Source organism: Mya arenaria, chromosome 17 (genome assembly GCF_026914265.1).
Source record: "Mya arenaria isolate MELC-2E11 chromosome 17, ASM2691426v1".
NCBI classification, from domain to species: domain Eukaryota; kingdom Metazoa; phylum Mollusca; class Bivalvia; order Myida; family Myidae; genus Mya; species Mya arenaria.
Genome location: NC_069138.1, coordinates 19074292 through 19089995, shown reverse-complemented (window position 1 = coordinate 19089995; position 15704 = coordinate 19074292). Strand labels below are relative to the sequence as shown.

At 33.8% G+C, this 15704-nt stretch overlaps 2 protein-coding genes across 3 annotated transcripts in view; both read left to right on the top strand.

The window, feature by feature from the left end:
- Window positions 1-1552: 1552 nt before the first annotated feature.
- Window positions 1553-15704, top strand: part of LOC128224073 (dipeptidyl peptidase 2-like) — a 74647-nt gene continuing 60495 nt past the window's right edge. The window contains exons 1-2 of the mRNA XM_052933713.1: window positions 1553-1732; window positions 3073-3212. Of these exons, the coding sequence (XP_052789673.1) occupies window positions 1570-1732; window positions 3073-3212 (303 nt within the window). The 5' untranslated portion in view covers window positions 1553-1569. The remainder of the gene's footprint in view (window positions 1733-3072; window positions 3213-15704) is intronic.
- LOC128224074 (substance-K receptor-like) overlaps window positions 5650-15704 on the top strand; it is a 45128-nt gene continuing 35073 nt past the window's right edge. For both annotated transcript variants that reach the window (XM_052933717.1, XM_052933714.1), the window contains exon 1: window positions 5650-6354. The gene's annotated coding sequence lies outside the window, so the exon portion shown is untranslated. The remainder of the gene's footprint in view (window positions 6355-15704) is intronic.

Genomic DNA, 15704 nt, shown 5'->3' with positions numbered 1-15704 from the left:
TTGTTTATCAAATCAAAATAAAATGTCTTTGAATTATTTTAGATAAATTTCAACTTTACGCGTTTCAGATTATGTTGTTGTTGTTGTTGTTGTTGTTTTTTCTTGGAAAGGGTAAAGTCATCATGGCGTTTAATTGCCATAGAAATATGCTTACTAGAATCATTTTGACATTACTCTCATAACTGAATACAAATCTGAACGACTAACAGTATATTGTATACCATTGACATTGTTTAACCAATTGACATGTCTGCTTGGTGAGCGCACAGGGGCAGGTAGCGTTGTTTTGACACACCACGCCCACGCCCGTTTTTTGTTTTTGTTTTTTTCATATACATAATCAATTTTTAGTAAGAATATGACGTGGTAACTGAAACTTGTGATAATTGGCAAAAAAATTTTTTTTTATTTTTTATTCTCTTTGTACAAAGATATATATTTATATATATACATATAAAAAAAACAAAACAAAAAAAAAAACGGGCGGGGGCGTGGTGTGTCAAAACAACCCAACCTCCCCCTGTTGGTTGTTTTGGGTGGTTCATGCATACTGGGAGTAGGATTTGATATTGGTCCCAGAGGCATAGTATTTATCCAAAACCAATTTTGCCTTCTAATTGACGATAGAGGGGGTGCAACCCTTTGATATGCGCCCCTCTCTCAAAACCGAAAGTATAGGGCATAAACTGTTTGCATGGGGATTTGGGGTAACTCTCTCAAGGAAAATTTAACAATTTGTAGTCGAAAATGGTGCATTATGAGTGTATATTATTACTTTTTTTATACTATTGATATAAAATGTGAACTTGAACGATTTTAGAGGGGGCGCGCGCCGGTTGCGCCCCCCTCTAAATTCGCTAGTGAAGGGGGACAAAAAGATGAGACCTTTTGTTTCGATGGCGAAGAATAGTATTTGTTATTGGTCCAAGATATACACTTTATAGTAGGCCTACTTTTTCTTTTATTTTAAAGCTGCACTCTCACAGATTGAACGTTTTAACAACTTTTTATTTTTTTGTCTTGAAAAGAGCCAATTTATTCGAAAATGCATGGAAACCAGTGATCTAAGACTTCTGACAAAAAATCAGTCCGCAGATTTTCATATTTAAGTTCAAAAATTGATGTTTTATGCATTTTTCTTAAACCGTTAGTAACGGTTTAAGACATAAAACATTTATTTTCGAATAGAAATATGAAAATCTGCGATCTGATCTTTTGTCAGCAGTCATATACCACTAGTTTGCAGATGTTTATGCAAAAATTGGTTCATTCCAAGACAATTTTTTTTCTTTGACAAAACGGTAAATCTGTGAGAGTACAGCTTTAATTAAGAAACGAATATTTTTCTAATGTTGTTTAATGACTAGTACACAAGAGTAATGTTTATCCCATACATTGTTGTGGGTGTCGTGAAACACTCGAAATCCGCGTTATTTCGCGTGCAAATCGGTCAATACTGTAGAATATATAGTTTATTTATTCAGTGGACAATAACCTTGAGCTTGCCGGAGATGGCCGAGTTGTTACGGCGGTTCAATCGATCACATGACGATCACGTGAGCATTACCGATGTCAACAATGGAAACCGTTTTTATGTTTTTCTTTATTTTTGTTGCTTTTGCGTCGTGTCAGTCACCACCGTACGTCGAAAAACATTATGACCAACATTTGGATCATTTTAACTTCATAAGCTATGGCGAGAAAACGTTCAAGCAACGATATTTGATGCAAGGTAAGACAATTGGCTCTGTGTCCGGACAGAGAAAGATTCGGACATCAGACAGTAGAGTAGTCAGAGTCTCAAATAGTTTCAACGAGGACAAATCGATAAAACTGCCATTTACTTAATGCATGGCTTGGTTTGCTACAGATTTATAATCCAAGGTTAATCATCAACAAGTGGTGGTGATGGTATATCGAATTATGGCTTTGTCGACGCTTAGATCTGGATTCCAGCTAGGTCCCTGTTTTTGACATGCACAGATTTAATCAATCATGCTTATCATCTATACTAGAACAGTATATATCATATTCAAAGTGGCATATAGACTTTCTAATAAATGATGTACCTAAAAATGATAAGAAAGATATACCCCAAAGAGATGTAAATATTAGCCTTAAAAAATGTCAGAATATCTCAAAGCCCATAGCATGAGTAGGCAGAACAAATTGTCTATTTGCTGTATGCACCAAACATTCAATGAAATAATCAAATACATGAAAGTCGAGTGTTTTGTTTTCACCTCTTTGGGAACGGGTCCTGTACCCGTCTGATTGGGATTTTTTTGGGGGGAGTCCTGGAAAACAGGCAAATTGGGGGAAAAAAATCCCAAAACAAGCTTATTGGGAATTTTTATATTGTACTTGTACACATTAAAGAACGGACATTGGAGAGCATTTTAATGCATTTTAAAACATTCTTGAGCATTTTCAGGCTTTTAATATACTGTCTGATAAGAGTTTGTTAATAAGCATTGCCACTTAAAATAGCCGATAATTAATTCGTACTTGGTCTGTACCGGATATATTGACCCTATGTAACAACAATGCCATTATGCGCTAATGCATCACCATGATATTCTATGCATTTTAAAAGGTTCTTTTTTCACCTTGGGTATATTTCCCTTGAGTAACGGCACCGATCAATTCAAGAGTTTATGCACAGGTTGGAAAAACACAATCTTTACTAAAACAATTAGTAATCCCCTGTTAACTATTGGGTATGGGTCCATTTTACTGCACCTGTCTAATGAAGAAAAAACACTGATGTTGCGAACTTTGCTTTCTATCATGATAAAAGATCTAAAACCTATATTTCATTTCCTCTTTTAAACTTTTGACCTGATTTGTGTCAAGATGAAGAAGTGGAATAAAAACTCACACCTTAGAATATCTCCATATACAATGGTCTCAGAAAGGAATAACCCAATGGAGCTCGTTTGATAGGATGTGTAGATCAGATTTTAATAATCTATGACCACCTGTACATTTGCATCATTCTGGCTGCGAGTACATATTTCACCTCATTCTCCATACTGTGAAATTTAGCCATTAACTGTATTTTTTTTTTAGACAAATGGTGGACAGCTGGCAAGGGGCCGATATTTTTCTACACAGGCAACGAAGGTGCAATAACTGAGTTCTGGGATGCTACAGGATTCATGTTTGACATCGCACCTCAGTTTGGAGCGCTGGTTGTGTTTGCAGAACATGTATGTACTTCGTACCTTTTATTTAATGAGTTTTTGTGGTAATAATTCAGCATATCAATAAGTTCTAGCCAGCATCTTACTAATTAAGAAAAAATGAAAATGATAACATCTTAGAAATTAGCACTTGCCTGACACATGGATGGGTAAATTTTGGCCTAACTGGCAGGTGAATTTTGAGAAGAAGGAAGCTGGAAAATCTGTTTTTTCGTGTTCTAATATGATTAGGCAATAACTTGACAACAATAATTTGCAAATGGAAATATACTGAGGATTACAGTATTAGAAGAATGGTATTACAAATCCCACGTTTATTCCAGAGTTCTGCGAATAGTAAAAATTCTCACAAGAATTCTTGAGTCATATTATTGGTAATGTCATTCTATGTATTTAATTTACCATTTGCCAAGAGTTACAAGTCATAATGTGCAACTTCATAAAGGCCAATAGGGCCAAAAATTAATGTTTTAATGTTAAAGGAGCACTTCTTTTTTACTTTTTTTGAGTCATTTTTGGAATTCTAAATCCATTTATTTGATATTTGATTAAATCTATGCTGTAAGTTGAAGTCTTCATTGAAATGTTCTAATTCGCAATTTTGTCATGTAAAATTAAGAACTAAATTCATTGTACTAGATATTGACTGTTTCATATGATAGATAAAAATGAACACCCATGTAGAAATTTATCTGAAGAAAGCACAATTGCTTGATATAGTAATATACATGGTTTTATACAATGAATACTTTTTTTAGCACTTGTCTGACTTTTGAAAAAAAAGGGCATACATGTATAACAGTCTTGGTTGCGCTGTTGTCAACTGCATCTTTGACACTATGGTCATGCATTGTGCAAAAAATCTAAACCCGAAAAACTTTCAAGATATTCATCAGAAAAAAAAGTATACCTCACCAGAGACAATAGGTTCACAGGATTCTCAATAAGTTTTGCTTGAACTGTCCCAAATACAAAAGTTACCAGCCCTCTAAGGGCTCAGTTAAGGTGCTTTTTGAAAAAAATATTTGGTAAATATGAATTGACCATAAAGTCATTTGAACCGTCCGTTTGGGCTGGCAGCTCGTTCTTATTGAGAACCCTGGGTTCATATCTCTCATTTTAATGCTTGTTGGATTATGCTCCTTGTTTGACTGAAAGAAATTCTGAAGTGTATTGGCGTGTCCTCATAGCACTCTTAGTTGTGGAAATATGGTTAGTGATGACCATCTTCTACCATAATGTTGAAAATAACATATAAAATATATGTTACTTTTTGATAGTTCATTTCATATGTAAACAAAATCAAAAATGTATTCCAATATTACTACAAAAAATCTAATTAATTATGCAATATTAACATGTAAAATTGATGTTAGTATTTATAAGTTCATTTCATATAATTAAAAAAAAATGAACTACAATATTACTACAACAAACTAATTATTATATGCAATAACATATAAAAATAGATGTTAATTTTTATTTGTTCATTTCATATAATTAAAAAAATGAAATGAACTGCAAAATATTTCTAAGAAAGAGGTATAAGCAATGTCATTCGTATCATTTTTAAACCTAGAGTTATGCCCCCTGTTCAATGTATGTTCTAAAATACTCTCGTCAGTGGACCTCAGCCTAGAATTTCTTTCATCGACTAGCTGAAGAATAAACCAATCTTTCAGCTTTATATTCCAATATTTCCTATTACTTCTGAAAACCCATTTAAAGCAGTGGATTGAATGTGAAATTAATAACACCAAAGTGAAATCTATAGACCCAAATAGTTTGTACTGTAATTTGCAAAAGAAAAATGCAAACATTAACCTGTTTGGCATACAGTCCTGGAAAGCGATTTTACCAGCCTCAGACCTGCGACGTTTCACACAGACTGTGAGTTTGTTAGCTTGAAAAATGGCAAAATATTTGTTCTACACCAGTTAAAGGTAAGAATTAAATACTTGTGAAAATAGCTTTACGTTATGACTCTATAAAAATAACCTTGGTTGCAACACTTGATGAAGACTCGCATGCACAGTCAGCTCAGCCAATAAATAGGTGTTACGAGTGGAGGAAATTTGCCTATTTGGGAAACAATACAATTCTGCACTCAGTGTTCTCCAATCAAGGAACTGTTGGAAATTTATTGCTCGATTAAAAAAAACCATTTTTCATAAAATTGTCTTGTGCATAGGGATATTTAGTCTATGGACAAAGTATTAAATCATGTTTGTGTACTACAAAGATAGATGTAAAATCCTACCATCCATTATGTTTTTTTAAATTTCCCTATCAATTAAGGCTTTTCGAGTTGTTTCCCAATTTGAAAGCACTTGTTACCCAATTAGGCAATTTCCTCCACTGTTGCAAATTGTATGTGTTCTTTTTCTTAGGAATTGTAAGCAGGTATTTTATTAAAGAAAAACACAAATGTTTCCGTTCCTTAAATAAATAAATGAAATTGAAAATCCTTATGGGGTATTTTTGTATACGTTATTTTTATTGGTTATCCAGAAAGTCGAGAGAGCCTGTATTAAAGGAAGCTAGGTTCCATTCTCATTTCTTTTGAAGATAAAGACCATATTTTTTATCTAGAATCCCTGCTGTTCTATTGCAAAGTTATTCTTGTATTTTCAAAGGTCTTGTACAAACAGATATGACATGTTAAACAAACATGTGGTTTTTATTATTCTTCCTATGTTTATCCTGAAATTTAAAATGGTCAGTCTCTAGAAAAGTCAATTAATTGTCTGAAAACATGCATTTCGATTTTGTTGCAAAGGATTTTATGATGCATATTATAAATAGCGTGGGAAGAGTAAAAATCGACTTTATTAGAAAGTTTGTTGAATTTCCCCTGTTGACAGAAGCGAAATTGATGTGATCAATCTGTTTGATAGGGATATTATGTGAGAATATATAAACCTATTGATCAATTTTGAAGTGTGGCTGAATACATTGACATGATTTTCAAAGGCTGTTATTGAAATTCTGAGAGCGCTTTTGTTTAAACAGCTTTTTACCCGAAATTGTTTTTACTGGTTACAGGAAATTGTTCTAGGCGATCAACAAGATTCAAAGGGAGATAATTCATCACTCAGTGGCTTTGCAGGGTTTGGAAAACACCCATCGAGAAAATAAAAAATAAAAGGTCAGTTGCTTTTAATTTTTTTAAATTATTTTGTTTATTTAACTTTCAAAAATTAGAAAAATGACATAGTGGAAGAGTTTGAGTTTATTTAAATGACTTTAGGAGTCATTATTCAATTTATGTTAAGAGCTCTTTATAAATTTAATGGATTTTTTATTATGGATATTTCGACATTGCCAAAAAATGAAATATTTTTAATCTCAAACAACATCAATCACAAATGCAGAGAAACTATATACATTAACAGCAGCAGTAACAACAAGAACATCAATACCAACCAAACTTTATCTTAATGCACTAACTAATTATCTGCTTCTATTTCTATATACATTCATCGAGTTAAATTGCACTTGAGTGAGAAAATTTACTGAAGTGGTACCTGAAAAAAACAACAATAAAACTTACTAAACGATACTAAAACAACTAGAACAAGAACCCTCTGTTCCCTGAACACAAAAGAAACAACAACAACAACAACATATAAAAGAAAAAAACACACAATGCATACTGATAATTGCATTGAAAAATGAAAATAATCGAAAAACTTGAGTTATTATTACAAATAAGGCATAAGGTGTTGTCTTTGCCTGGAACTCAGTCATTTATATGAGCCTGATAAAATGTCATAAAATTCCAAGAGAGTTTCAGATTCCAGTCACAGGGTTGACTTTTATTTCAAAATAAGTCTACAAAATATGATATTGTAGTTAGAGCGACTTAGTTCATGATTATAAGCTATAAATACAGCTCATTTCTTGGAAGGTGTGTGCTTTAGTGATATTTATTTCTCGGAAAATCCGGTTGTCATGGCGTTTTGTTGCTCTGTACATGTGTGTTGCTACATTGATCTTTCTTGTAAGTGACTGTTAAAAGGACCAATCAAATTGTGTTCTTGAAAGAAAGTTGGGTATTACTGTCATAGCCTTATCGTGTTGTTGTTGTTATTAATAACTTTATACGGTTTATTATACCACTTGAAACTTTGATGAGAGATTGTGTGGCGCCTGTTTAGGCTTGCAAACATGTCTGTGCCGTCTTCCAGCAACTTTATAGGGTGCCTACGGTATCGATTTTCCCATCCGCACCAGAAACACATGATTGATACTTTTTTTGCAGGCTTTGCATGTGAAACTTTGGAATTTTATCAAACTTGACTTTTAAAACACAACTTTTGTACATTTCACCAAATACTTTGTGCTCTATATTTGCTGACTTCATGACGCTCAGTAATATGAAGTTAAGGTGAAATAGGTTGCAATTTAATGGAGTTTGAATAATTTTTGTCATTGAGCTTTTTTTTTGCACTTTTGATATTTAACAATATTTAAAGGTTTTCATCGAAAACTAGGTTATTAGAATGAGGATGTTGTCAAAATTTGGTTTTCACCCAGTAACTTAAGATAGATTGATGGATAGTGACGAAACATGGTGTGTAGGTAGTTTTTGTGAAGAGCTAGCTTGGGATGGATTTTGAGGGAAGTAGGGTCAAGGATGAGGTCAACATTACTAAAAATAGAAATAAAATGTTTCCACCCAATAACTTAAGTCAGCAATGATGGATAGTGATGAAACTTGGTGTGTAGGTAGCTTATGTGAAGAGCTAGTGTCGCTTTTGAAGAGGGTGGGGATCAAGGTCAATGCCACTTTTATTAAAACATGCTTTTTTCCAACTCAGACAGGAAATTAATTGGCTAAAAATGTAATTGCCAATATGAACAACCTGGTTTCATTACATTGTGGCGCTTTAAGTCATGATAATAATTGCATAAAGTTGGCTAAATTTTTTTTAATCTTTCTTGTAACTTACATAGGGGTTGGAAGATTACAGCACCGTTCACATGACCGGACAATGCACAAGACTGTTGCGCAAGAAACCATTTTGATTTCTTAGTTTTGATTTTAATCATTTTCATTCAATGATATCAATAAATCCTGGTGTTGAATCTCCAATAATCTGTAATTCCCTCTGTCTTTTACTTGGCCTTTAATGTAGAATGGATTTTTCTTCGTCACAGATTTTATCAGGTTTTGCTAAGGAAGTTATACACTCTTTGTGTTTTTGTCCTTTCTAAATGAACTAGCCTTATTTCCTGGGAATTTTACAGTCTTCTGCTTTAGTGGAAGAGAATAATTTTTCTCCTGGGTGTCTTCTGAGAACATTTATGGATTATGAAACTAAAATACTTTCAAATTGTGACTATATTTAATGAAAATGGGCTATGCAGGGTAGGTCAGTGCAGGGCAAGAGAGGACAGGGTAATGCATGAACAGGGTAGGGCACGACAGCCTTTGGGGTGAGGATAATATGGTCTAGAAATAAAGGGGTGTCAGATTCTCATGCAGGGGGTTATGAGTTTGATACAAAAAATTGACAACACTGGTTTTCATTCAGGAAACAGACGTACCCCGTATTTTAGGGCGTGATTTTATGAGTTTTCAATCTCAATTGAGCTACAAAATAATATATAATTAGAAATTTTGATCACTTTGAACAACATTATTGAGTGTTGGTCATCTGTAGCACAGTGCAAGATTTCGCCACATTTAGACCATACTTTTTTAACTTCGTATTTAAGACCCTGCAGAAACAAAATTGAAATATTTTAGTCTTACATGTGAACCACTTTAAAGTGCATTAGATTCTAGAAGTTCTATAATTTAGATCTTAAGAGGGTTTTATATTTAATTTATGACTTACACAAATTGATGCTCTTCAAATTTACACTCTCAAGTGGCTTCAATTATGATTAATGTATTTCAGACCAGTAAAACAATTAGTGTCTTAAACAAATTTGTTTTCTGATGCAGGTACATCATTTTTCGAGGAAAACAAAAACACACCCCGAACAACACAATTTAACTAAAAAAAATCTCAGAAAATGTGATTGGTAGACTTCATAATCTTAACGGTTTTCAATATAAAGATAATTATTTTTCTGAAGACTTGGCTACAACTTTAAAGGCCGTATGCATATTATACACGAGCTTGCCACAAATTTCAATTCAATACTGAAATAAGTGCCATAATTATTTTTTTAATTAATTTTTAAACATGTACATCTATAATAAGCCTAGAGTTCTGTTTCCAACCAAAGTATCATGTCAACCAAGTATATGGAGGTAAAAAATTGAATTGAATATTGAGGTTGTATATAAATAAATGAAAAGAAAGAAACTCTCTGGACTTGATGATTGTTGAATTCATGGTTATAATCAATGGAAAGTATATGACTTTCATTGGGTGGGGATGTGTGTGTGTGTGGGGGGGGGGGGTGTTTTTAGATGCTGGAATAAAAAAATGCTCAAATAACCTATAAATATGTTAAAATGGGATAAAAATCCTCCAAAGCATTTTTTCCGCCACCAATTTGTTTCTATCACACTTAGTGAAATATTTTATGTAACCCGCCAGTTACACAAAACTAATATCATAAACACCAAAATATTTAGTTCAACATAAGCACACAGGGGGTAAAACTTGTCATGTCAGCTAGGATAAATATGGTAATCATTATATAATTTTCACTAAAATATGTCCACAAGGTCTGGTCAATAAACATTGCTTGAAGGAAAAGTGGGATGATTTACTCCTTATACGATCCTAGCTGCTTGGAAGTTGTCTGTAAGTCTGGCTTTTTGTTTGTGCAGCCTTTTTGAGAAGTTACAACAAGATTGCATTAACTCCTTATATATATATATTCAGGTAGTTAGTTGTTTTGATGGCAACCCTTGTGTTGCATCCTGGGAACTTGGCACAATGTCTGTCTTGAATAAAGATCGTTATTGATGTTTAAATTTCCCATTTTGGCTGTGCTTTATGAGATTTTAGATTGGCTTTGCCATTTTATTTCTTTGGCAAGATCTAAAGTCGAATTATCCTACACAGTCGATCTTTGTGATGAGATGAGAAAGTCTTGCAATAGAAAATTAGAGTTTATTCTGTGAAATATGTTCTTATATGATATGTATATTAATTCTTAAAAATGTTTAAACTTATCTTTATTAGAGTGAAATTTACTATTTATTAGAGTGAAATTTACTATTTATTAGAGTGAAATTTACTATTTATTAGAGTGAAATTTACTATTGAGCTGATATTGAGATGCTGTTAAAAAATACCATTACCCTATTGTTCAAAAAATGGTTACACTAGACAAATATTTGTTAAATAACACAAATTAAGCATGCAGGAATAGCTTGCAGGTTTCTTAAAGGGGCTGTCTCATGTATGATAAAATAGTGAAAAAAAAGAAAATTGTTGAAAACTGACATAAACTTGGCATCGATGTGTACAATGCATTGAAACTTACTAACTGAAATACCACATAGTTTACAATTTATTTAAGTTTAGCAGTTATTTCGTATTTTTCCATTAAAAAAGATTACTAGGTATGTCTACCAGGTAGAATTCATTCCTTATGGGTGATTGGCTAGTCGGTGTTATCACATTATATTACCGAGGTAGGTGTATAGCCTAATTATGTCACCCGATTAGAATAAGCCTTTGTAGCGCAGTGAGTAAGACGCTAGAGTACAATTTTGGCAACGAGGGTTCGAACCCAGTCTCTGACACAATTTTTTTTTTTTTTTTTTTTTACAATTATGTTATCAAAGCGTAACACATTCTATTAGATAATTGTCCAGAGATTCGTTACAGAAAAAAACTTTTTAGTGCTAATCTGTGACACAGTCCCTTTAATTCAGCGCACAGCTGATGTTTTTTTAAAATATGGTAATCTTATGAGGAAGGCTATTTTGGCAAAAATTTGTGTCCTTTTTCTGGTTTGTACCAGAATTTGCGGCCTTTATTTGATTGATAGCAGCATACTTTTGTTTTTAGTATGTGTTAACCACGGTAAATCAAGTCTGCATGTGTGGTCTGTTTGTGGTGTTTGTATGGTGTATGTATGTGGTGTTTGATTGGTGTATGCATGTGATGTTTGTATGGTGTATGTATGTGGTGTTTGTATGGTATATGTATGTGGTGTTTGTATGGTGTATGTATGTGGTGTTTGTATGGTGTATGTATGTTGTGTTTGTATGGTATATGTATGTGGTGTTTGTATGGTGTATGTATGTGGTGTTTGTATGGTGTATGTATGTGGTGTTTGTGTGGTGTATGTATGTGGTGTTTGTATGGTGTACGTATGTGGTGTTTGTATGGTGTACGTATGTAGTGTTTGTATGGTGTATGTATGTGGTGTATGTACGGTGTACATATGGGGTGTTTGTATGGTGTACGTATGTGGTGTTTGAATACGAATGTGGTGTTTGTATGGTGTACGTATGTGATGTTTGAATGGTGTATGTATGTGGTGTTTGTATGGTGTATGTATATGGTGTTTGTATGTTGTACGTATGTGGTGTTTGTATGTTGTACGTATGTGGTGTTTGTATGGTGTATGTATGTGGTGTTTGTATGGTGTATGTATGTGGTGTTTGTATGGTGTACATATGTGGTGTTTGTATGGTGTACATATGTGGTGTATGTAGTGTTTGTATGGTGTACGTATGTGGTGTTTGTATGGTGTAGGTATGTGGTGTTTGTATGGTGTATGTATGTGGTGTTTGTATGGTGTACGTATGTGGTGTTTGTATGGTGTACATATGTGGTGTGTTAATGGTGTACGTATGTGGTGTTTGTATGGTGTACGTATGTGGTGTTTGTATGGTGTACGTATGTGGTGTTTGTATGGTGTCCATCAGTATTCTCAAATATTGGACAGAACCATTTAACATTTAGAACAAAACTGTAAACCTGGTACAAATGAGACACAATGTTTTATGTTAATTAACAGGTTCACATGTCAATGTGTTGTTATGCTTTATAACCCTCCCCACCCAGGAACATGTTTTGCATTCCTCCAATGCACCAAGGCCTCATTGAAATTGAATTTGTTTATATCTCCCCCCTCTTATTTTATGACAAGCAGGTCATCCACAACCTCTGGTGATAGCCTATTCCTCTGTGAGGTTTTTACTAAGTTTTGGGCACTAAAACCCCTTTCACAGTCTGCTGTGTGTACTGGTGCAGACAGAACTAGTTCAGCAAGAGTCAGTAGGTTTGGGAATGTATCTTTATAATGTTTCTCGATTAAGTCAAAACGGCTTTTTGAAAAACAGGCACACCGATTGGCCCGTCTACAGGTATTTCGTTGCGCCATCCCGATTTTTTCTGCGCCAATGGCGCAAGGGCGCGTCCTTGGCAGAACACAGAAGTAATACATCTAACACTTAGTCATTCAGATAGGAGACTATCAAGAAGGAAAAATACATCTTTATTCTATCATATTACAATAATATTGCGAGCTTCATTCACCTTCACACTGGCTGACGTCATTTGCATATGCGCATGCAATTGTATTTGCTTGAAGGACGATGAAACTGCAGCACTCTCAGGAGGCCTGAGGAGTTAGTGTTTAGACATTTTGAAATGACGGAATGATTTGTTTTTTCATGTATAAAACTTAAATTGAAAGTTCAACTTAAATTGGCGCAGTTGATTTCTGATAGTCAATCGCAATGTCAGGGTGAGGAATCACGTGACTTCAATGGGGTTCTCACATGGGTCACCACAGAGAAAAACTGATGTGAACAACAAGCAAGAAAATGACGTAAATTTCTGAACAACTTTTTTCACAGAAAAGATGTTAAAAAAATCAGTCTATAAAAAACTATACAATTTTCTGCTTCTACACATGTGAAATATTTTAGGTTTCATGTATTTTAAAGATGCAATGCCATGTCAAAGTTTCAACTTGACAGAATTTTGTAGAATGATGCAAAGCTGTGGTCGGATCAAAATTTAAGCGTTAAATTACAAATTGAGTACACCCATCAATTAGCACATCATTGTTTAATTTAAAATTGAAGGCCAATAATTTTATTGAATGGAAAGTTGAAGGTCCAATGTATTTCACACCTAATGCCAATATTATGGGAGGAGTGCGGGAGAGCCATGAGTGTGATTGGTTTATGCATCAAGTGAAATCTGCCTGACACGCCTTCTGGCGATCAGCCAACCATTACGACAGCAGATCAGCACGCAATTATATGGATGTCACGCCTTTTTGCTATCTATCAACTATTAGAAAACATAAGCTGTGTATTGTCAATATTGAATACTGTTTTGATAATTTAAGGCTCATAGCTGCGGGAATGTCGGTGCAATTAACACATGTCGGTAATTAGCCTTGCTGCATGAAGGGACGTCAGCCCCATCAAGTCATAAAGGCCTGGCGGAAACCCTGCATATTCATACCATTTTCTGCCATCAGATTTATTCATGACCGTTGCCTCATTAACAGTTTAAAAATATATGTGACTACAATTATTATGTGACTTAATGTACTGGAATAGACATCAGAATAGTTATATCAGAAACTTAACTAATAAGGAAAAAGCCCTTAACCCATGACCAATGATAGTATTAATACTAATTAAAGGTATGTCTGAACCAAAGCCAATAATAATGGTTACTCTTGTATAGTAGTTAGTATCTATTTATAGCCTTGATAATGGTATTCTGCATTACTGCTAACAAATTTATACACAGTCACAGACTTGACAAGAAAAATGTACATGTTTATTATCAAGTCTGCACGATGAAAAAGGAAAGAAAAAATCCCTCAGGTCTCCAACATCAATTGTAATGTAGCCATTGACGATTTCATTTCTCCATTTCTATCTTTTTTGTCATTTTTCATTTCTGTCAAAAAAATCTAACATTTTCTTTTAACCGTCTGAGAAAATTTAATATTGGTTTGTTAATAGAAAATTTCACTATACAAACATTAATATTTTGAAGTTTATAAATATTACAGTTATTAAACGGACACAAGATTGCTAAGCCAGGACACAGCATGTATGTACTTTTCATCAATGGGCTGTTATATATGATATTTGTTTGCCGGAAAACCTCCTTATTTATAGATTGATAAAATGTTAGGGTTGGGGTGGGGGGGGGGGGGCAGGTCTCAGGTCAATGCAAAGCCCTGTGTGATGGGTAAATGTATGGGGAAAAAACGATTATGCATTACGAGGAAACTACATGGAGTTAATAATTTTGAATGACACTGCAAGAGGTAAAATGAAAGAATTAAAAATATGAAGCAGTCTTTTAAAAAAAAAATTCAAAACTTTCTTTTTAGTGCAGTAATCTTCTCTGCTCCCCAGCAGAGGTTACTGTCGAGGAGATTAGCAATATATTAGCAATATATTTCCTTTTTTGATCCATTTGTAGACTAAATCTTCACAGAACGTGTTAATTCGGTAGTAATTCTCGATTATAATCTTCTCGATTCTGACCCTCAGAGACAAACTAATGTCATTTTGCCAGCTTTTACTGACACTGTTTGATATGCGGAAATGGAAAGTCGTCTTTGCTTGTTGCTTTAAGAGAATGTACAAACACACGGGGCGTAAATTGATTGGCATTCCATTACAATGTACTGCTATCGTTATGGCTTGTGTCAGGGAAAAAGTCTCGGCATCATTAATGCCCTGTCAGTGTTTTGAATGGCTTCCATATCCAGTATGACGACTTTGGTCTCTCGTAATTTGATTGCTGACTTTTTTTAACGCAATTTTGGGCTTTTCTGTCTAGAGGGAAATTTGTTTCAGAAGAAGTTAAGTTATTGGTGAATAAGTGTGCCTTTTTTAAGAAGACAAAATAAGAGGTGCAAACATACTCTTTTTTACATACATAGAGATTAATTCTAACCACTCTTTGATATATTTTTACCTTTGGTGGACAGGTGAAGAAATATATATTGCAATCTTACACTTAAACAGACAAATTTTTCTTTTATTATATTTTCAAAAAGTGAAAAATATCAAAGTGTTATTTCACTGCTTGAAACAGTGGAATATCATTTTTATTTCACTGAAAAATCTCTATAAAACACCTGAAAGCATATAATACATGATTGTCATTAGTTTTTGTAATTATATGAGTAACTGTCATGCAAAAAACGGTAATGTTGGCCATTATAAAAACTTAAAAATGCAGCATCTCTCCTTGGTAAAACAACCTCCCTTGAATAAACTTGATGGATTACTTGAGTTGAATTGTTGAAGTTTGTAAATTGTCATTCCAATATGGCTGATCCTCTTGAATTTATAACAATTTGCAATTTCTTTGCAGCAGTATTGTATGACAAAACCCAATATCTCTCAAGTGTTGCGGGGAATCTGTTGATATTAACAGATTCTGTTGCTACTGTACGCTATTACAATTTTGTGAGGGTTTAAAATTCAGGATTCTGCAGGAATCAAACAGGTGATCAATATATTAAAACCTAGCAAAATATTTATTTGCCTTAGGTTACTGATTATGGCATCACAAATTC